At 42.9% G+C, this 21,951-nt stretch overlaps 1 protein-coding gene across 7 annotated transcripts in view; it reads left to right on the top strand.

The window, feature by feature from the left end:
* The window catches only part of SGSM2 (small G protein signaling modulator 2), a 59,451-nt gene that overhangs the window by 32,614 nt on the left and 4,886 nt on the right, over nucleotides 1-21,951 (top strand). For 2 of the 7 annotated variants that reach the window (XM_063340717.1, XM_063340714.1), the window contains exons 5-20: nucleotides 1,378-1,445; nucleotides 1,934-2,079; nucleotides 2,502-2,636; nucleotides 3,097-3,221; nucleotides 4,078-4,145; nucleotides 5,879-6,042; nucleotides 6,586-6,715; nucleotides 8,173-8,307; nucleotides 11,720-11,870; nucleotides 12,430-12,494; nucleotides 12,932-13,077; nucleotides 13,514-13,642; nucleotides 18,045-18,227; nucleotides 19,128-19,523; nucleotides 20,206-20,330; nucleotides 21,587-21,669. In XM_063340717.1, the coding sequence (XP_063196787.1) occupies nucleotides 1,378-1,445; nucleotides 1,934-2,079; nucleotides 2,502-2,636; nucleotides 3,097-3,221; nucleotides 4,078-4,145; nucleotides 5,879-6,042; nucleotides 6,586-6,715; nucleotides 8,173-8,307; nucleotides 11,720-11,870; nucleotides 12,430-12,494; nucleotides 12,932-13,077; nucleotides 13,514-13,642; nucleotides 18,045-18,227; nucleotides 19,128-19,523; nucleotides 20,206-20,330; nucleotides 21,587-21,669 (2,249 nt within the window). The remainder of the gene's footprint in view (nucleotides 1-1,377; nucleotides 1,446-1,933; nucleotides 2,080-2,501; nucleotides 2,637-3,096; nucleotides 3,222-4,077; nucleotides 4,146-5,878; nucleotides 6,043-6,585; nucleotides 6,716-8,172; nucleotides 8,308-11,719; nucleotides 11,871-12,429; nucleotides 12,495-12,931; nucleotides 13,078-13,513; nucleotides 13,643-18,044; nucleotides 18,228-19,127; nucleotides 19,524-20,205; nucleotides 20,331-21,586; nucleotides 21,670-21,951) is intronic. The other 5 variants (XR_010071902.1, XR_010071901.1, XM_063340716.1 and 2 more) reach the window with 4 other exon arrangements.

Below are 21,951 nucleotides of genomic sequence, written 5' to 3'. Positions count from 1 at the left end.
CTAAAGCTTGATGAGGTCCCAGAAAGTTGCGTCTGTACCCACTGCTACAGTGATTTCTTTGCAGTAGTGCTCTTGTAATTCCACACCGGGGGGACACGTTCTTGACTCTCTGAAGCCCACGGGTGTGAACAAGGAGGAGAACTAGGGCAGAGGAACTTACTTTCACAGTATTTTCCAAGTTTGCGTTACTGTTTTCTTTGTCATCAGCTTTATTTTCATGATCTATCTTGCCACTAAAAAGAAAGAGAATGGAAGAAAGATCTTTGTGCTGTTCAAAGAAAACTGTTGCTCTGGGATATCTAGTGCCACTTTGTTCTAAGAGCTGTGTGAAGAAGAGACGATGGGAGGGTTGGCTGTGTCCCAGAGACATAGTTAATGAAAGCATTTTAGTCCCATGTATCAATGCAATGTCTGTTGATAAAAGGATTTTTAAATCTTTTTTTTTCCGCATAATTCATCCAGACACATATCAAGAAAGTTTGGTCTCAATTGTTCCGTTACTGGTTATTGTAGATGTTCACCTTGCTGCCTTCTCCATCCATTCAAGTGAGTTAGGATCGGGTCCTTAATTGCAGGTGTGTGGTTTTGAGAACCTGACTTAGGGAATAAAATTAAACTCTTCATAAGGCTTGTTCTTATGCATTTTTGTGACATTACTGCCCAAATGCTCCATGTTTAAGTCCTTCAGCTCTTCTGTTCTTGAGGAAGAGAAGTTTGAGCCCCATCTAGTGGAAGAGACAGCGGAGGATAATGGCAATTCAAGAAACTTGGATGTTTTGGTTTTTTGGCTGTGTGGTTTTATAAGTCAGCTTTGCCTGCTGCGATGGGAAGGCTTTGGGGTCATTGCAAGAGCTACTGTTTGTAGCAGTTCATTGTTCTTGACAGTGTTTCAAGATTATTCCTCACAGATGGAAGAGATGTTTAAGAATGTGTGGATCTCTTGGTCTCTGTGGAAAACTGACAAAATTGCTTGCACAGAGTTATTGTTTGTCTCCACATTGTGTTAGTGCCCAGAGCCCCAAATCAAATATACTGGGTAAACACATTTAGCAAAAGGCAAGCTCCTGCCTCTCAAGAGCTCGGTTCAAGAATAGATGAGGCAGAATGAGCATTCTGAGGGGAAGTGACTTGTCTGAGATTACACAGCTGATCAAGGGCAGAATATGGATCCAAAGGAGGAGTGGTGGTCGTCTTGTTAAATATAGAAGTCTGGAGTGTGGGTCTATTGAATTGGTTGTTCTAGGCTCCTTTTATGCTCCATGCAGATCTAGTCAATGTTATTGATACAGTTTAGGAAATGATCTAATTATAAAGCAGATGTCTAAAATAGGCTGAATGATATTTTTTTTTAACTGGCCTCTGATCTTTTATTCCTAGTAAATATTATGAGAAAGAAGCTTTACTGGCAGATCCTGTGTGTGGCCCAATATTGGCTTCTCTTCTAGGTGAGTTCTTGTGAAGTTACTTCTTATGCTAAAGAAAATAAACTGTTTCTTAAAACATTTTGTATTACGACAGTGTTACAAAAGGTGATTTTTATCTCTAGCATGTAGTTATCTATTTGTAATGGAAGTTGTTTTGTTGCTTATGAGATGAGAGGCCGGTCATTTGGTTTTATTATTAATTGTTGGTTGGATCAGAGAACAGAATGGGAATGGCTTTTTACCGAATGCTTGGTAGCAGATTGTAACTGCTAGTGCTGCTATGACAGGGTGTTGTGTCCTACGGGAATATTTTCGTACAACCATAGATAATAGGACCTGATATGTTGTTGTATGTATTGTCTATATTATGGGCTGATCCTGTAGGATCACTAAGTGATCATTAAAATTCACTTGGCTTGAGAGGGAACTTTCAGTACTTGGCCAGCAGGATAAGACTAAGTATGTTCCGAATAGACTCAGAAGGTGTCTCTTTTGGGCTGTTTTCTTAGTTGGACCATGTGCTTTGGAGTACACCAAGCTAAAAACAGCAGATCACTATTGGACAGACCCTTCAGCAGATGAGCTTGTTCAACGACACCGGATTCATGGAGTACACGGTCGCCAAGACTCTCCTTCGAAGCGCCCAGCTCTGGGAGTAGGTATTTACTGTGTAGCTATTTCGGAGTTCAGGCACAGGTTAATAATAAAAACAATCCCAAGAGTGAGAAATCTGAATCTAGAACAACTTTCTGTAATGAAGCCTTTATCACAGATTAGAAGTCCATTTGGGCCCAAATGTCCTCTCTATCTGTATGTAGAAAAGTTTGAGATCCAGGACTAAATTCTGTAGCTTTTAACACTTGTGATCTGACCATGTAATTCACAAGAAATTATGAGCTGCCTTGGTCAGGGGTGAGTAAGAGTCCAGGTCATTTCTCTGCAAGGTCTCCTGACTCCAGAAGTTGTTTCACTCTACAGAGATTTGTCTAAATGGAACCGTTCCTGTTTTATTGGCCTGCCGGTACAGCCATTCCTCTCCTACCCGATCTGCCTTGACAGTGTTTGTCTATGTGCTAGATCCGGAAACGGCATTCAAGTGGGAGCATGTCAGAAGATCGCTTTGCTGCTTCAGCAAGAGAGTATGTGGAGTCTTTGCACCAGAATTCCCGAACACACCTTTTGTATGGGAAAAACAATGTCTTAGTCCAGCCGGTGAGTACTCTGAGGTTTGGGCCAATACACACAGCTGCTGCCTGGCTGTGATTTGAGAAGTCAATAGTATAGGTAAGGATATAACTTAGGCTTGTCGAGTACTTGCTTAATGTCTTGTCCTCAGGACAGTGCTGCCTTCCCACTTGACTCTGTTATGCTGAGGTAGATAAGACACGACAAATGCTTTCACTGTCTGACCAGTGTGAACTGTGAAGTGGGCCTACAGATAGGAATAATCATACTAGACTGTATTTCATTACCCTAGTCACCCTGCTGTGTTTTTTACCCTCTTTCTAATAGCAACATTAAATATCAGTACTTCTGGTGTTAAAGTTTCCCTCAGCAGTTCCTAGATAATGCAGTGCTCTGGAGTTTGTGGGCCATGGGAAGACTGGAACATGACAATTACGGTTGTGCACTTGAGTCACCTGGATTGTCTGTTTGTTGCTTCTGTGAACAGAAAGATGACTTCGAGGCAATTCCTGGATATCTCTCCCTTCATCAGTCAGCAGATAGTTTGACATTAAAATGGACTCCAAATCAGCTGATGAATGGAACCCTGGGAGATTCAGAGCTGGAGAAAAGGTAGTCATTGTGTTCAGAAAAAGATCAGAAGCTTTCGCAGTGTTTATTTCTTGTATACTTCACAATATGACATAAGTGTAACGAGGCTGATACAATTGAAGGGCTTCATAGTGCATAAGTTGAGGGGTCAGACAGCTTCGGTTCTGTTCCTGTTTTGCCACAGATGAAGCAACTTTCCAAATGTCCTGTAATGCACTTGGATATAAGGCCTTTTCAAAAGGAAAACAAAAGCCCACTTTTCCAGGTGTTTGTGAGAAAAGGCTCAACACTACCCTCCATCATTACAATTCTAGTACCTCCCTTCAGAGGGTCACTAATCACTTGGCAGGCATGGCTAATTTCAGCCTCAGAAGAGACCTGCAATGTCGTTGTCTTTTTTCACCCTTGCTTTTATTGCTAAACTCTGTCGAGATTGTTCTCAGAAGGGTTCAGAGCTGTTTCCAGTGTTTAATCTGTACGTTTGAGCCCCAATGGATTTACATGCTGCTCCCCATAAATCACATGTGCAAGATGGAACTGAACCTGTCTGTCCTGAAGCCCAGCTACAAGACCATCATGAAATCTGTGCCCCAGGGATTTTAATCTTAGCCAGGGCACTGTTGTAACCTGGTATGGGGCAGCTGGGGGGAAGGGGAGGCGAAGAGGGAAAGGGAGATTATGAAAAGGTGTGTGCCAGATATATCCACTGCGGAGAAGTAGTTCCTTTGCCTTTTACTTGGCTATTAATTTACCTTAATTGACCCAATTTAATAAGCAGTTATTAACTTAGGATAGTCTTTTTATTGGGTGCTTGGAACCACAAGCACTCCTGAATATGGATAAAAAATGTTTCCTGCACTTCTTCCTTCCCTATTAGTGTTTACTGGGACTACGCGTTAATAGTGCCACTCAGCCAGATCGTCTGCATCCACTGCCATCAGCAACGTAAGCATAAACCTTCTTCTCATGGGGGTGCTCCCAAAGCCCCTTTCTGCCGGGTGAATGTTAATACTGCTAATGCTGCTGCCATTTCATATGGTGCCTGTTAGGGGTTTATTGCAAAAGGAGGCAAACCATTTTTCTTCTTCAGATGTCTTCACTGAAAGGCCTGGTAAGAGCTTTTCTGTCTAACACTGCCCCAGTTGTCAGTTGTTTTCTATGTTCTTTGGGTTTTCTCTGTGGTTTTTTTTTTCTGAGCATCAGTGCAGAGCAGCATTTATGGGAAACTGTCAGCAGCGAGTATCAAATGTAGTAGCTTTGGCTTTATAAGCATGGGCCTGCATCCATTGACCATTACAAAAAAGGAAAGAGGGGGAAAAAAAGCAGGTCTGCCAGCCGTGCCTATAGTGGGATCATCAGCCTGTAGAAAGGGAGCACGTGTGACCAGAGCCACCCTCTGTCACCCTGTGACCATCCAGTTCCCAGTAGCCCGTTCTGCTCAATGTAGGGAGAGGAATCTGGAACAAAGTGTCTCTCCCATTGCTTTCCTTACCACAAGCCGTAAGTCAAAATTACCATGCAATGACAAAGAACATTTAGAAATTTTATTTGAAGTCAGATTTGAGTTACACTTGAACTAAAGGACCTTTCAACTAAGAGCCTGTTTTAGAAGACAGTTTATGTATATTGCTTTAAAATACATAAGCAGAAGAGCCCCTTGGATGTTTGCTTTTCCTCCCTCGGTGTCATTAACACTTCTAACTAGTTACGGACGTATGGGGATGTGTGTTAAAATCTAGAATCCTGGCTGGTAAAGGATGACAATTGCAACATCAGTTCAGGTCCATTTGCCTCCCTTCCATCAGCCTCCCTGGGACGCTTTGTGCGTCTCCAGGATTCACTGACTGCTCAGGTGCATCACTACTCTGCTTTGTGGCAGTACCGTAGCAAAAGGGGAATTAAATGACAGACGTGAAACATGACGGCCTTTGTTGCTCTTCACTGAGAGAGCTGTTTCAGTATCAGGTGCCAGGCATACATATACACAACATGATTTTTGTTGTTTGCACAAAATGACAGACGCGTGGCGGTGCTGCCACGGCACCTGGCTGCCAGACTGGAACTGGCACAGCCATGCTGTGAACACATCCTGCTCTTAGACACCCGCCTTTACCCAGGTGGCTCTAGATGCCTCATTCATTCAGCATTGGAAAAGGAAATTAAGAACCTAATTCACCTATATTCTTTTGAAAATTGTACAAGAAGCAGATTATTATGCTTAAAAGAGTATCCAGAGCCCAGGGTGGTTTACCTTATTTGTGCAAAAATTTCTAGTGACAGTGAAGTTAGATGAGAAAAATTTACAACAGGGAATGTGATTTGCTAATTCTCACAAGAATGAAGCTGACAGTCTCTGTTTATATCCATTGGGTTGTTCTTCATTCTAAATTGTGTGTCCTTTGTCAAGTTATGCCATACACCAGAGACTTAATTTAGTTATTCCTTTATTATTTATTAGTGTTCAGAATCACTTTAAATGTTTCTGCATGTCATAGTTTGCTTGTATTTTGAGCTTCTTTAGGACTAAAGGACTGAGATCATCCCTAGATCGCATTGTGACTTAAAGAGGTTTATTTATCTACTTAGAGATGATCATGAATAAAATTCATTTATAAGGTAAGAGCAAAAAAGAGACGTTCCGGTGTAACAGTGTGGACTCCCCTTGTCCTCCTTTGCAGCAGAAAGCAGATGGACATTAGTCTTGGTGAGTCAGGATGGAACTCAGAGACCTCCGCTGCACTTCCCCCAAGGAGGTCACCTCCTCGCATTTCTTTCCTGTCTGGAAAACGGTCTTCTGCCTCGTGGTCAGCTGGAGCCACCACTTTGGTCCCAACAGGGCAAGGTACTGCCTTTTCTGATGAGCCGCTTGTAGGGTTGATCTTCACGTTCAACCAGCATCCTGCTCCACTGAGTCTGGGCATTGATTTCCAGCTGTTTTATAGTAAACTGGAAGGCAAAATAACTCCATTTAGTCCAATTTGATTCTTACACAGATAGTCTATAAAAATTGTTCATACCTTCATTACCCCATTGAGCAATGAACTGAAATCTTCTATTGTATCAAAATCTGAACCCAAACGTGAGGGACCAAGACTCAAATGGACTGGGACATACTTGCTGTCAGCGGCTTGGATTATTGAAGAAGCTGGGTGACCAATTCCTATGGATTACAAGAAAAAGCTGTGGTTTAAGTAGACAGAAAAGTTGTGTTAACTACCCCTAAAGCATCTACTTTATATGATTCTACTGTTATTTTCTCCCTCACCTCCTCCCACCATTGAAAGTTTCATTTTAAGATTTAAGATGCCAAAGGTCTGAAGTACTTACTTTGTTGTGCTCTATTAGTTATTCGCAGCTGAATGTATGGAACCATTATTTTCTCTAGGGCAAGGTATTTCCAAAGCTTCGAAAACGGAACAGCAACAAATCAGTGGACCTAGAGGAGATGCCAGCTGAAGACACTTCTACAGATTATGTGTTCAGAATTATCTATCCAGGACACAAGCATGATAACAGTAAGTCCCTTTGTTCTGCTTTGTTAAAAAAAACCAACCAAACAAAAAAACACAAACAAAAAACCTAAACCAAAACAAAAACCTAAGAAAACCTTGAAGTAATACCCTGGGAAGTAACTGAAGGTAACAGACAAGCCAGGGTTGTGTTGTGGAAAAACCCCACGCTATCACAGGACTTCAGTGTGTGATAATTGTGATCAACAGGTACAGCTTACTGTAGGTTTCCTTAATGCAGTGAAACTTGTTATCTTAGTGGAAATGGAGTTGAGGTGGGGAATCTTATTTATATTTACTCTGCGTTTTGCAGAGGAAGTTTTCAAAATACTCCCCTGGGCTTGCAAACTGAGAATAAAAGTAAAAAGATTGCTTGACTAGGCAAGAGCAGTTTTGCTCCCAAAGTGAGGATATTTTTATTGGCTACATTGCTTGCTCATAATGTTGTTATTAGGAAAAAAAAAACACATAAACCCAACTCTTAAAGTACCCCAAGAACTCCCTGGGCTAAGTTTTCCTGGTTTGGAAGCAAGAACTTAACAATGGATAAATAAAGGCCCTTCCAATGAAAAGAAATGAATTCCCAAGCACCAAACCACCTCATGTCATCAGTGAATACAAATTCCTTACGTGCAAGAAGGTATTTGAGCTAGTTCTCAAACAGCGTGTTCGGTTTTATTCCCCTTGGCAAAGAAGCAAGAATTTCCCAGGAAGATCAGACCCTAAAGTTTACAGGGGATTTGGATTTACTGCTCATATTGGGACTTACTGCAGCTGAAAAAGCAGAAATCTCAGCTGAACCCTCCTTACCCCAGGGGACCGAACCACAGTGGTGGCCATGCTTTACTAGGGCTTCTGGATTTGCACAGGTAAGTCCATGCACTCACCAGCAAAAGCATGTTCTGCCTTTGCCTGAGTCAAGGGGACAGCAGATTCTGTGGGCACATTCAGCACAGACCTGCCTGCTGAGTGCAGGACAGAGAGCTGGCTCCTGCCTCAGGCTTCCTTGGGAGGAGGCCTGTACTTTGCCTGTCTGCAGCACCAGACAGAGCTGGGGAGCAGAATATTTGCTGTCCAGATGCATCTGGCACAGGTTTCAGAGTGGAAGAGGCCACAGCATTGATAAGGGCATGGTGAAGGAGAGAAGCTAGTTGGAGCCCAGGATTCCTGTGGAGTTTTGCTAAAAAGCATACTCACCCACTGCAGGCTGGCACTGGGACCTTTCTCCATTGCCATGATGTGACGTGTGTGCTCTGGGAACAATCAAAAGCTGGCCTGTGTTGGTAGAGCATGCCTTTTTTCTGTAAGAAACTCATCTTTCATATCCATTTACAGGAGCTTGTGCCTTCAAGAAGAGGGCAGGATTCAAGTCCTTTGTCTTTGCTGAACATGTCCTTTTGAGCTTTCCCGCAGAGTCGAGTTCTCTCTTCTTATGCTCCTCTTTCACTATTTTCTTTGAGCAGTAACTATTAACTACCACCACTTAGCTGCCAGCCGCTCTGCCTCTGTTGACGATGATGAGGAGGAGGAAGATAAGCTACACGCAATGCTATCAATGATCTGCTCTCGGAACCTCACAGCTCCTAATAGGATGAAAGGTTTTTATCCTCCTCCCCCTGTGTCCCAGAGCTCTATTGCAGCTCGTTCCACCGATGCATACAACAGTGTTGGCATTATTACAGGGAAAAACATTTCACTCACGCCCTGAGACCTGGAGATGAAGTTGACGGTGCAGAGGCTGGGAATATGCTCACAACCTGTGGGAAGTGGATACAACAGCATCTTCCCTCTCCTTGGAGCATGTGTGCTGCTGAACAGACAAACCTTCTCTCCTTCCAGAGGCTTCCTGCCCCACCTTCGTAAAAGCTGGATACTAGAGCATATTCTCACGAGAGAAGGAGGGAGTATAACAGGTCTTTGTATTCTCCCTCCATGAGTTAGTCTTGTACAGCGTAACATACTGGGGAGGGCAGCCTTGTGCAGGAAGGATCAGAGGTGAACCGTTACAGCAGTGATGTGCTGGGCAGTTAGAAATGAAGTGTGCCTGTGTAGACAAATAGGGCAGCAGTGTAGTGAGTTACAATTTCAGCCCAGGGATGGTTCAAGTATGCATGCTGCCATGCTCCCACACTTTGGGTACCTCTACAGGGGAGCAGAAGTGTGCAGAGAAGATTGTATGAACATGCAAAAACTTTCTCTAGTTGGGTGCTTTCATTCCATTCTTGCATTCGTAGGCTTGGTGGGTTTCAGATCATCGGCTGCAAGACTCCCCACCCTCCAAAAATCTGTCATCTAATGCTTTTCTTAAAGCAATTCATAACAGATGTATGAAGTTGGTAGTCTCACGAAATGTATCTAGCAAATGTGATCTAGTAGTGTATTTCTGGAGAGTCCTCGCTTCCTCAAAGGAGGAAGCCGAAGGGTGTACAATATAATCCATCCCCCAGGCCAACCTCCTCCTGCACAGCTTGGATTCAAGGCTTGCAGTTGTTCAGAAGACAGGCAGGTTGTGTCGAGACCCTTCCACTAGTTCATGTGAAATCTCTTCCCCCCGGGTTTGTCAGTTACTGCACAGCTTCAATACCTCCAGACTTTTGGCCTTGATACCTCTTGAGTGCATGTGCCAAATCTGGCATGCTCCTGTTAGAATCAGAACAACAGCCTCCGCCTCTTCCTAGTAACTGGTGTGTATCAGCAAGAACAGAATCTTCTCTGTTATCAGGCCGTAAAGTAGCCGTCAGAAGTTTGACATCTGCAGAGGAAGCAGGAAGGAGAGCAACTGCTTGCAAGTTTGGCCGTTGTCTATATTTTTCATTCATTGCATTAGCATGAACGTGCTTTTTCTGGTATTTCTATTTCCTAAGAAAAACACAATGTATCTTGACTCCAGATAAGACACTTGTACCTTTAAATAGCGGAGCAATGACTTTAGTTCCAAATGGGCGTTAGCCCTGGTCTGATGGGAGTGACTTTAGGAGACAATAATTGCCCTGCATCTCTCTATAGTGCTTAAGTTCTGTTAATGGGATATGAACATGTGTTCAAGGAGATCCTTCTCATTTCGTCTAGGCTGCCCACACACTTACCCCAAGGTAGTAGCCCCTAGAAACTGATAAAGCCCAGCCCAAGTTAATAAAGGGTTCTTGGAAGGTACGGATGGAAAGAAACCCCAAAAATACCGTGTTCCCCTTGAAAAAAGATACTGTTTCAGGAAGTCTCTGTGTGCCTTAACTGATCACGTCTGGATATGAGTGATAATGGAAAGGAAGAAGGTCTAACACTGCCACATACACACGTTAAGAGGCTAACACTGTGACCTAAAGCATAAGAAGCACAATTTAGTCTTCCGTCAGGTGATGGAATTTTTAAGTTATCCCACCAGAATGACTGTCAGCTGCTTTTGCTTACTTAATCCTGAAGGTGATGGTAGAGTTAGCAATATGCCTGCTGTTTGGGTAGTGATTCCTGCTGAACTAGACTGGATTGGCTGTTGTCTGTCCAGCAGCTTCCCTTGTAAATAATGACAACACTGTTGTAGCAGGTTTGCTAGCCATTTGCTTTTACATTTTGCAACATGCTTGACTTTTGCATGTAGCTGAAGTTACAGATAACACCACTACAATTAAATAAAAGATGCTGTTCACTCTAATTCTTCACTAATTCAGGTACCTTTCATCTGAATCGTTAGGTTCTGTGGGGTTCTTTTCTTGTTTCTCTAAAAAATAAAATAAAAACCTAAAACTGAAAAACCCACTTTTCTTGTCCGTAGAGGGGAGGCAAAAAATAACGATCTAAAAATGTTTGTCCAATGGTTTTTATTTGAACCCAATACAAAACTGTAATAAATACTGGGTCATTCAGCTCCTTCCTGAAGAATTAAGGTGAAGAGCATTTTTGCATCACACTTTGTTTTGTGAAATGAAACACACATGACTGCTTCCGCATGAGCCTGTGCTTTTTCTGTTAACAAATGTTTTTACTCCACTCCTTCCTCACCTATGCCCACTTTCTAATAGGCACTACTAAAATGCTTTATGCTACCTTGATTTAAAATGCATGAGATGGTTTGGAATTGCCCCTACCACCACCCAACAAATGTATGTTTTAAAAGCACGGCCCAGGGGACTGGATTTTGCTTACAAATGTTAATTTAGTGACATACAGTATTATAGCATTTGCCTTAATTTTAATCATGGGTGAGCTGAAAGGCCAGTTATTTATTAAAAACAAAATACCCACGAGCTCAAATGCCGGCTGGGAAAGTTGAAGAGCTGAAGCCAAGCTTTCTGAAGGCAGCTGGGGATTTTTTGGGGTTGCCTTCCTGAAGGTGGTTAAAAAGGCAAAGAGGTTTGGTGGAGCAGGGATAACTCAAGAAGCTGCACTGTACTGTTGGATCACATTTTCCTGCAGAGTATCCTACTTTTATAAACACAGTATTGACGTTAGTAGGACTTGAACTATCCTTCTGCGCTAAATATTTTAGGATCTGGTTTTGAGGCGGAAAGAAGCATCTTCTGAAAACAACTGAATCACTTTGTCTTAATTTCTTTTATGCTGAAACCTTCACTCTAGCTGGACTAGCAGTTACGTGGCTGATTCCAGGAACTGCAAAATGGAATTCTGAGACCTGAATTAAATAGAAGGTCAGGTTAGATGACCTCTTCTGGCCATGACTAACATTACCGTAGCATTACACAAGAACCAGTTTTGTTACTGCAGCACCCTTTTCTCTGTTCTCTTGAAACACGAACTGGAATATGCGTGGGTAAGAAAGGGGGAAATGGTGAAGGGATTTGACTTCACGGGAAGTGACCGTGCACAGCATGCAGCTGTTTAGGTGTGCTGAGTGCATCATTGCTGAGGTCACTAGGATGGTGCTCCCCCCTGTTTGGAATCAAGGTTCAGAGCCTGCTGAGAAGTAAAGCATGATGCCATCAGGATGCACAGAAGGAAGAGGGGGAAAGAAGAAAAGAGGTTGATGGCGTGCTGTTCTGTTTGTTTTTTTCCTAGACACCAGCGAAATGATCGAGATGCAAGGCTTTGGGGCAAACTTGCTGTCGTGGCAGCTGGAACACTGCAGCCAAGGCTCCTCCTGTGTCTCCTGTTCAACGGGCAGCTCACCCTATGACATACCCATCTGCTGCAACTGCATCCATGACAGGTGAGCAAGTGGTGCAGAGAGCTTTCCTGGAGACTTTGTGCATGCCACAGTTAAAAGCAGGAAGGTTTTATTGATTGCAGCACCAGAGACAAAGACTAACAATTTTCTAGTAGTTTCTGACATAAAAAGTTGGAGTTATACAGCAAGATATTTGGTTTATTAAAACTCCCCTGTTAAACTACTCTCAAGTCACATTTTGATGGAAAAATTGCATCCGGTTCTTTTGTCTAGTTTAATGTATTTCAGCTCTGGAAGCGTTTTCTTCAACAAGTCATTAACAATTGCAATGTAGGGCAACAATTCATCTAATTTGACAAGAACCTTTACGATGCACCCGCAGCAGTTACAGCTAAATGTGCCAGGTGCATTTTTTTGGGGCCAAAATGCTGCTGGTGAAAAGGCTTTAAAAAGTGTAATTTGTCGTTATTGTTGTCCTTTAGCTAAATAAATTTTGGTGCCGAGAAAGAACGGCTACATGTAGGTCATAGGGATCACCGTAAAATTGATGATGCTCTCTGCCCTCATCACCTATCATGCTCCTGTTAACGTGTCTCCACAGAACTCCATTAAAGATGTTGTGTGACAGCATGAAGAGGCAAATAGTTTCCAGAGCCTTTTATGGATGTAAGTGAAGCTTCTTATATCCAGCCCTAGCGGTATCCATCCATATGCTCATCTAAAAAACACGGGCTGTTTGTTTAGAAAGCAGCCCAACCCCAAATTTATTGTTGTGAGTCAGATCACGTTGGGGCAGTAGGGTGGATGTTACTCAAGTGTCATAGCTTCATAATTCCATTATTTGTGGCTTTTGCATATAGCAGTGGGCAAACTGATGCGTAGTGAAGACAGAATGTAGTTTTACATTGCAGAGTAATACCCTACTTGTATTTTATTAGTCTATGTAAGATTTATTTAATCTTTGGCTCTGTTGCAATTCGTCATTATACAATACAATGCAAGTTTAGTTCATACAGGTTATTAGTGGCGGGTTTAAAATGTCACAGCTTCATCTTCAAAGAGGGGCTGCATTTATGGAAGTTTATCTCCTGCCCCCACCACAGGGCTTGCCTACTGCCGCCACTTGTCAACGGTGCGAACGCATCTGTCTGCCCTCGTGAACCACACCATCATCCCCCCCGACAAACCATCCAGTGCTGCAGGGGGGCTGACTAAAGAGGTCTGGAGCAAGTATCAGAAGGACAAGAAGGTAAGTATCAGAATGCCTTGATGATCATTACCCTGGCTCCCACACACTGCTGCGCTGAGCACGGTGTCCCTTAGAACAGACCCCAGGAAGTATTAAAGGTGTTTTCACAGGATCACTCATTTCTAGTGAGAATGAGTCGATTCTTACAGTCTCTTTTATTCTTTGCTTCTCTGATGATGGCAAAGATACCAATTAACATGAAAGCAACTGATCTTATGATGACTCTAGTCTATTAAAAGTTAGATTATTTTCCTGGGAGGCATGACAACTTACATTAGACTGGATTTGAGTTAGGGCCCTGAAGGCTTGAATCAAGTTGCAAAATTTATTTAGTGCTGTGTGCGCATTTCACTGTCTTTACACTTGGTATTATGCGCGTGCCAGAGGAAAATAAAGGTGTATTACCTGCAATACCTCTTTCTTCTGACTGCTGTAGAATTACAAGGAACTGGAATTACTAAGAAGAGTTTACTACGGCGGGGTGCAGCATGAGATTCGAAAGGAAGTATGGCCATTCTTGTTAGGTCACTATAAATTCGGCATGGCCAAAAAGGAAATGGATAAGGTAAGCGCAGCTTTCTGGGGAGCTGAATTACGTCTGCAGAATAGGTTTTGTTTTATGAATAGCAAGTGTTAGTCTTTATTATTGTTTAATATTCCTAAGGGAAAAATGCTACTGAAAGCATGAGTAACACGTGTTAGTAGAGGGATTATGATATCATGTTATTGTGTCTGAAAATCATAGAATCATAGAATTGTTAGGGTTGGAGGGAACCTTAAAGATCATCTAGTTCCAACCCCCCTGCCATGGGCAGGGTCATCTCCCACTAGATCAGCTTACTCAGAGCCCCGTCCAGCCTGGCCTTAAAAACTTCCAGGGATGGGGCATCCACCACCTCTCTGGGCAACCTGTTCCAGGGTCTCACCACCCTCATGGTGAAGAACTTCTTCCTAATATCCAGTCTGAATTGACGCATCTCTAGTTTTAATCCATTCCCTCTGGTCCTACCATGACCCGACACCCTAAAAAGTCCCTCCCCAGCTTTCTTGTAGGCCCCCTTAAGATACTGGTAGGCCACTATAAGGTCTCCTCGGAGCCTTCTTTTCTCCAGACTGAACAACCCCAACTCTCTCAGTCTGTCCTCACAGGAGAGGTGCTCCAGCCCTCTGATCATCCTCGTTGGGAGTTCTTCATTGAAGTCAGGAAACCTGTGCCTGTGACATGCACTTGCCCTGAGCAAATCCTGTTTTCACAAATTTGTCACTTATAAAATGGGGGGACATTTGACATTTGTATAGTAATTTGAGTCATGCCTCTTTTATATGGTGTGTTAGCTGAGTTATACTTCAAAATGCTTTTTGAAATAACTGCTTTATCTACATGATACTGCATCTGCATGTGTGGACTTCTATTGGAGCTGTGAACAGCCCAGATGTACCTTCTGAAGTGCACTTGGAGTTGCTGTCTAGAGGCTAAAAATACCCAGAGGAAGGTTTGGTTTGTAAGTTCATTATGCTTTTGCTAGACTTAAATAAGATGTGCCTCTCTAAAACACAGGGTGCAATTTCAGATGAGACATTATTCCTCTTAATATCTCCCATGCCACTGCTAACAATTGATCAGTGAGTAATTGCCTGGGTTATGTCACAGCCTTATTTCGCAGTCTGAAAGTTGGCATTAAGAATATAGTTTCCATTAATGAAACCACAATTTGCCCCTCTCTTAGTTATACTATCTCCCTTTGCTAATCTCTTTATAGCAATACCAACTTTTTACTTTGCTGAGTGCTTTCATTTGTTGTCATTACTAAGCAAGTGCCTCAATAATAAACCAGGCTGGTAACAAACAGATAAAGCTGGACAAAACAGCACACTGCCGTGCCTTCCCTCAGCTACGGTTACTGAACAGAAACTGCATGTGGTCCTAAGCCAGAGTGCTGAGAAAAATACAGCAACAGTCCAGTTCCTTAATCCTATACGCTTCCCGTAAGTGTCTGCCAGGCTACACCCCTCTCTCTGATCCGATGGAGCTGACATTATGGATGCGGTGTGGATTTTTGTCACAGTACGGAGCCAAAGCCAATACAGTACCCTCAGGCGATGCCTAATAGACCCAAGTTTGTACCATAATGCAGCTGTGGAGCCGGTCCATGTGCAGAGCAAGAACGTAAGTGTAGGCTTGCTGTGTTGGGCAGATCAGGTACTGCCACCATCGTAAAGGTCTCCTGCAGCCATTGGGCTCGTATGTCGTGGGACACCAGTCTGCCATCGCAGACCCCAGTGCTGCCGCTGGTCTTACTCCTTGACTGTTGAGGAAAGGGATGTTCTCCTTCACAGAGCCACAGGGCTATGGTGGGACACTGCCCTATGGGTAAGGACTGGATTTGTATGTTGGTAAAACATTGCTTTTAACATTGCTTTTTTTAAGAATCACCCAAATGTTTGCTAACTGTCTAGAACAGTAATAAGGTTTGCCCTGGAATATAATTAACACATTAATCTGCTTTTCTGTTAGTGTTATTACCAGGGAGGTAGGACTTATGCAGTAGCTGATCCTGTTCTAGATTAAATGGATAAGGAGTGGCTTACCTACCAAAACATTTGGCATTTGCCAACTCCCAATTATTTTATATTCCAGGGGACATTTTATATCCCTGTGACCACCTGCAGATCAGAAGGGTGGCCTCACCTAGAGCCTTGCAATGGAAAAAATAGCTATCTTGCAAACGGTGGGCTCTTTATAAGCAGCTTTCTTCTTACTAAAAATTGCTACAGCAATTTGACTTGTTTTTCCTCACACTATTCTTTATAAACCAGTTTTGAACACGGATGGAGAAACAGACCCCTTAACTGTTCAAATTGGGTCGTGATCCAGATTCGTCACCCTGAATCCAGTCATCTTTGTAGGTATTTATGTTTAGATTTTCCAGCTATAGTGCGTACAAGAAGAATGTTCTGCTGAGTACTGCTGAGGCAAATTCCTGCCCTCCCATGACATCAGCATCGGAAGAAGACGAAGAACCTCAGAAACCACCGAGGGCAATAAGTCCTGCTGGTTGCCTTATCTCCTGAAGGCCAGGCAAACTGCCTCAGAAGAGAAATAAATCCAGATTATCCAGCCAGGCTGACACATTGTCGTAGTCCTGCTGGAAAGTACGTCTGTTCTACAAGGGGACTTGTTCAATCATCTCTTTTTTGCATACAGCACAAGTTTGAGAAGTCCTTCTAGAGCACCACTTGGACTGGTTCCATAGCTTGTATTGTCTTCGTGAAAAAGGGACAGCCCTTCCAAACACTTCCATGAATTTGGTGCAGAGCTTCAGCAGCAGAGATCTGGCTAAATGGCAGCACTTCTACATGCAGTGTGAATTTATTACATTTGCAGCTCTGTTCATTATTCTTTTTTACTTTTTAACCTCAAATTTTCAAGAAATATAGGATATTGAAGATTTCTTGCATAGATCGCATTTTGCTGTCTCTGTTCCCCACAGGTATGTGAACCATCAGATTTATGATCCTTGTGTAGAAAAAGAAGGTACATCTGGAACTGAAAAAAGGACACAGAGATTTAGTTTTTAGAGCTGGAGCCACAACTCTTGGATTCCAGCCCCAGCTTCAAAGGGCACATGCACGTATACAGCTAGAACATATGAGATTCTGCAAGAAGAGACAGTACTTGAGTCTATTTGTATAATAGGAATTACAGTAAATTCATAAATATACATGGCAAGGTATAAAAGATCTGATCTGCAGAATGCAGCCTCCTACAGGAATTTTTTTTCCCTGAGTTTGTACCATACTAACACAGGGGTGCGCCAAACCTTATCTGGAATTCTAATGAGCTACTCAACAGCAGTAGTAAATAACAGTAGTAACCAACTCCTCAAAGAAATGTGCTGTTGGAATCTAAAGCTTACCATTCAATGTAGGAGTCTATTAAATGAATGACATGAAAACAGTCATAACATTTGTGTATATAGGAAACTTATCGTGTCCTTAACTGAAGTCATGGCGGGTGATTTATCATCTTTGCCTTCTGATGATATTTTTGCAGTCATCCATCGGTATCTGGGGCACTCCCAAACATGGCTGTCCTCCAGCCTTCCACTAACTGTTGTATTTTATGATTTATGACTTGACAGCTACCTCAGGCTACCTCAAGTGACAAACAGCCTGCAGCTCTTAGCATGAGTGCTCTGGTAGCAACTCCAGCCAGGAGAGTCCAGAGCCTGAAGCCAACTCACAAGTGCAGTTTCTCTTCAGCTCTTGACAAATGACAGAGGAGTAAAATTACTACATGTCCCTTAATAGCCCAAGGGGGGGTTTCTGTGTCTGCCTGTCAACGGAGGCAGCCAGCAGTGGCAAAAATCTGTTTTATTACTATGGGAACCAGGGTGGTTGGATCTGGCCATGCGCAGTGCAGCCACAAGACTGGACTGTGTGAGCTGAGATTTCTGCTGCTCGGGAGGCTCTTCCAGCATCTAACTCTGTGCAGGCTGGTGTCTATAAACCTGTGACCTGGAATTCATTGCAAGGGCTATGTTAGAGTTGGAATAGGGGAGTTGGGAAGGAGGTGTAATGAAATCAGGAATAATCCTGTTAGAGACAGCAAGTGCTCCATCAGATTGTATCTGACTTCTATGTGAAGCTTCGCATGAAAGCATCTTTTGTTCTTCCCTGAACAATGTCGAAGCACTGTTGATAGTGTATACGCATGCTTAGATGAATCTTTTCTGGTGTCTACAGTGATAGTTCGTTCCCTGCAGTAAACACACAACTTTTTACTGCTCTAGTCATTGTGCTTTCCAGGCACAGTGATGTGCACTCTAGCAAGAGGCCTTCAGGATCCTTCAGGCTTTCGGTTTGAGATATTACGCTTCTTTAGACCTCCCCCTTCTGGCTTCCACTCATTTTAATGCTCTCTTTCAAGGAGGACAGCGTTTCAGGATCTGTCTGTCTGTCTGCAGGTGGATGAAGACATTGCTCTCCGGTATCAGAAGGTCATGGCTGAGTGGAAAGCCTGCGAGGTCATTGTAAAGCAGCGAGAGAAAGAATCACATTCTGCCACGCTGGCAAAGTTCTCGTCAGGCAGCAGCATCGACAGCCACGTCCAGCGACTGATTCACAGGGACTCCACCATCAGCAACGATGTAGGTACTCCCTTCCCTCCCACCCACCCGCGTGGTGTTGGCAGTGCGGGAGGCTTGGCATTGGCAGAGGGACAGCCCAGGGGAGCAGAGACTTGAGTTAGCACAGCTCCATCTCTCCGGAGCTACCCGAATCCTGTACAGAATTGGAAACTGTGGTGCCTCCAAAATGGAGCTAAGGGCGGGTCTGTATTTAGGGTAGTTTGTAGCTGTTCTTGAGCAGGACCTGCCTAAGGCGCTTTAAGATTCACATGCTATAGAGGATCCTTCTCTCAGTAGAGAAATAGCTTTCTAGATCTCTTATTTGTGGGTCCTTTATTTAAATCCAGCGTAGAGCAAAAGATCACTACTATTTAAGCACATTTTTGATTCTGTCATGTCCCTGATTGACAGGTTGGGTGTGATTTTATTTTGGGAGAGGGGATCTTTGTCAGTCTAAGATAAGATGCAAAGCAGAAGAAAGGCAGACTGAATTAACCTCTCTGTAACTCAGACAAGCAAGAAAGGGGTTTCTTTTCACATTGTTGGACAGGAGAGATGGCAATTGTGTGCCGAAAGTGTCTCCAGATGTTTTTAGTGTTGGTGTTGCGGGTAGGGAAGCTTTACTGCTTTCCAAGGTATTTCTAATTGAAGATTCTCAAAGGGGGAGACATGGTCATAGGAAATGGATATGAGATCATGAATTGATATTATTTTTAAACTTACAGTCTCAGTATAAAGACTGAGTGAGGAGCTCTCAACTATTTGCATGCAGGGAAGCTCGATTAATCAGTGATCTTGTTCACTGAAGTAACGTAGTCATTTCTCTCTTGTGGATGGAGGTTTGTTTGCTAGATGAATGTTTCTTGCTTCTCTGTTTTCCCTTGCTTTACCCGAATCTTCTCTCCCCTGCCCACCCCTAAGGTCTTCATATCTGTAGATGAAACGGACTCAACCCCAAAGGGTCCGGACGACCCCTCTTTCACCGTGGTGTCTGCCGACATGCCAGCAGCAGTCGCTGCTGTAGAGCCACAATCTGTGGAGTTTGACTCCCCTGACTCTGGGCTGCCATCCTCGAGGAACTACTCTGTGGCCTCAGGCATCCTGTCCAGTATCGATGACGGGCAGAGTGTCTCTTTCGAAGATGGGGCTGAAGAAGAAGCTAGTGCTGACTCGGAAAGGACTGATCCAGATACGCCACATCTGCAGAAAGCCAAGTCAGTTGTGCTGCAGTCTCAGGATTCTGTATCAGAAGAGCAGCTGTGTTCCCAGGTGGATTATTTAATGGATGTTGCTTCTGTCTGCGCTGCATCCTACACAGTAGGTCACAACATCAGTATCATCATCTCTCTGCACAGCATTGCTCTTCTAGCAAAGACTTGTTCTTTTTCAGATGGCATTTAATGAGACAATCCCAAACTAGAACTACAGGTGGTGGGATGATAACGGAGGATTTTTGCATCCACATCTTTTCATCTGGATTTTGAGCTGTATTGGAAATAAGACATCAAGAAAAATCTGGGTCTCTTTTTGAGCGGGAGGGCAAGGAAAAGAATGTGGTACAGTTCTAGCAGATAAAAATTTTCAGGGTCTGGGGGGAGGTGTAGTAGGTGGACAACACACCACTTGTAAGATTTCAGTGTCATTTAATTCAAGCTAAACTACACATTTAATCAAATTGAACCACGGCCTAAATCTAGATTTAAGGCTCTACCATCTCTCTTGGTGTTGCTGTCAACAGATCAGTAGTTCAGTTTTTGCCTCTCTCTCTCTGCTGAAGTTGTTCAACTAGAACCTTTGGAAACAGGACAGGCTTGGAACATTTACCAGTGAAAGTGTATGCATTTTCCCTGGGGGTTTTGACAGTAATTGAGTATTTCGATGCTCTCATATGCCCAAAGTATAACTGTACTACTGGTTTGTTGATTCTCAGAGCGAATCTGCACCAAGTCCTGGAAATTCTCTAAACTAAGCAGATCTAACCAAAACTTTTCTCTTCTAGATAGAGTTATTGGACACTGTTGCCTTAAATTTGCACAGAATTGATAAAGATGTCCAGAGATGTGATCGGAATTACTGGTATTTTACTGCCGATAACCTGGAGAAACTCCGAAATGTCATGTGCAGGTAATACAACTTGTAAACTGAACTACTTTTCACATTTCTGTCATAACCCATAAACTATAATAATATGAAAATAATAGTCTGTATAAAAATTCTCACTAATGAACTTAAAAAAAATTGCAAGAAGGAGGAACAGGTAGGTTAGAGAGCGTGGGTATGATAGGCGGTCCAAGTTTGGAATGCACGCTTGAGAAAATTCTCTTTCTACCTCAAGAGGCTGAGCCTGTCAGTCACCTTGAACTATTCGTTAAATGTACTATTAGCTTTGGCTTCCTACTTATGAGGATAATACACCTGTGCTCTAATGGCGTGCTATAAAGATGACAAGAATTGTGAGGGGCCCAGATACAGTGTTGAGGGACACCTACTAAGTAGGCAGGAAGACCACATCTTCAAATCAAAACAGCATCTTAGACCACCGAGACCAGCTGGAATCAATAGAAAGCTAGCTTTTGCTTTTAGGAATGCAAATTGGCATGAAGGCTATTAAACTAAACACACTTAAAAGCATAAAGTGTCGTAGGCTTTAACACTCGGAAAAGATACCAAGATTCCACTTAGGGGGAAAAAAGAAAACAAAAGCCAAAAAAACAGGTACCTTTTAAAAATCTGGGCTTTTTTCCATAGACTGTTATGCTTTTGTGAGCTGTTTTTTCACAAACTATTGATATGCAAGCCGTGCGTGTAAGGTTTGGTCCTCCCTAGACAAGCAGCAAACAATACAGGGCTGTGAAATACTCTGGAATGTGAAGTGTCAAAAAGTTCTGAGACACACACATTCAACAGCTGCTTAAGATTTGATCTCGCATAATCAAATTAGACTTCAATACAATATTTAGCTTTTGAGGAACAGGAAGAGACAAGTTTGGTATTAGTTAATTCATCCTGTAAGTAAACAATTGATCATGTTCTTTTACCCTTTCACAACACACGAAGAGCCTACACCAAGAGTCATATTACAAGAGAGATCCCTGTCTCACATGCTGCTCTGTCCCCATCGTGGATTGTTTATAAAGCCTTTAGGAATTACCTTGAAAAAAGCCAGCAGAAATACTCGTCATTTTATACCAGTGTGTTGGAAGATTTAAATTGTTGTAGTTCTCTGGACTTCCAGCTTTACCTTTTACAGCACTCTAGAACAAGACAATTAAAAGCTGCCAAAAGGAGTTGTATTTGAGGTGTAAGACAAATTTCTGAGGCCACCATGCAGCAAGAGGATTTTTAATCCTATTATCTCTTGTGTGTTCTTCTTTCTGCAGTTATGTTTGGGAGCACCTAGAAGTTGGTTATGTTCAAGGCATGTGTGACCTCCTGGCTCCTTTGATGGTTATACTTGACAATGGTAGGAAGGGTTTTCTTTTGGAACACGTTGGTATCTTTAGGGAGGTCTTTCTTTAGAAATGCTGTTTCAGAAGTTGTATGCGTTAACCAGGGCTAGCTCACCAGGAAAATCAAACCTGCAGCTCCTGATTTGTATTTTCTCTACGTGTGGCTGTTGTTGAAAGGGCTGCCATTAGTATCTTGGGGATTCCTTGTTCGCTCACTGACTTTGAGATCAAATTTTACTAAATTTTCAAAGCAGCTGTGTTTCTGCAGTTGCTGAAGGTGAAAACTCAACTGCAAG

This window comes from Chroicocephalus ridibundus, chromosome 7 (genome assembly GCF_963924245.1).
Source record: "Chroicocephalus ridibundus chromosome 7, bChrRid1.1, whole genome shotgun sequence".
In the NCBI taxonomy this organism is placed as follows: Eukaryota; Metazoa; Chordata; class Aves; order Charadriiformes; family Laridae; genus Chroicocephalus; species Chroicocephalus ridibundus.
Note: the sequence above shows the minus strand (reverse complement) of the source record. Positions and strands in the feature narration are given on the sequence as shown.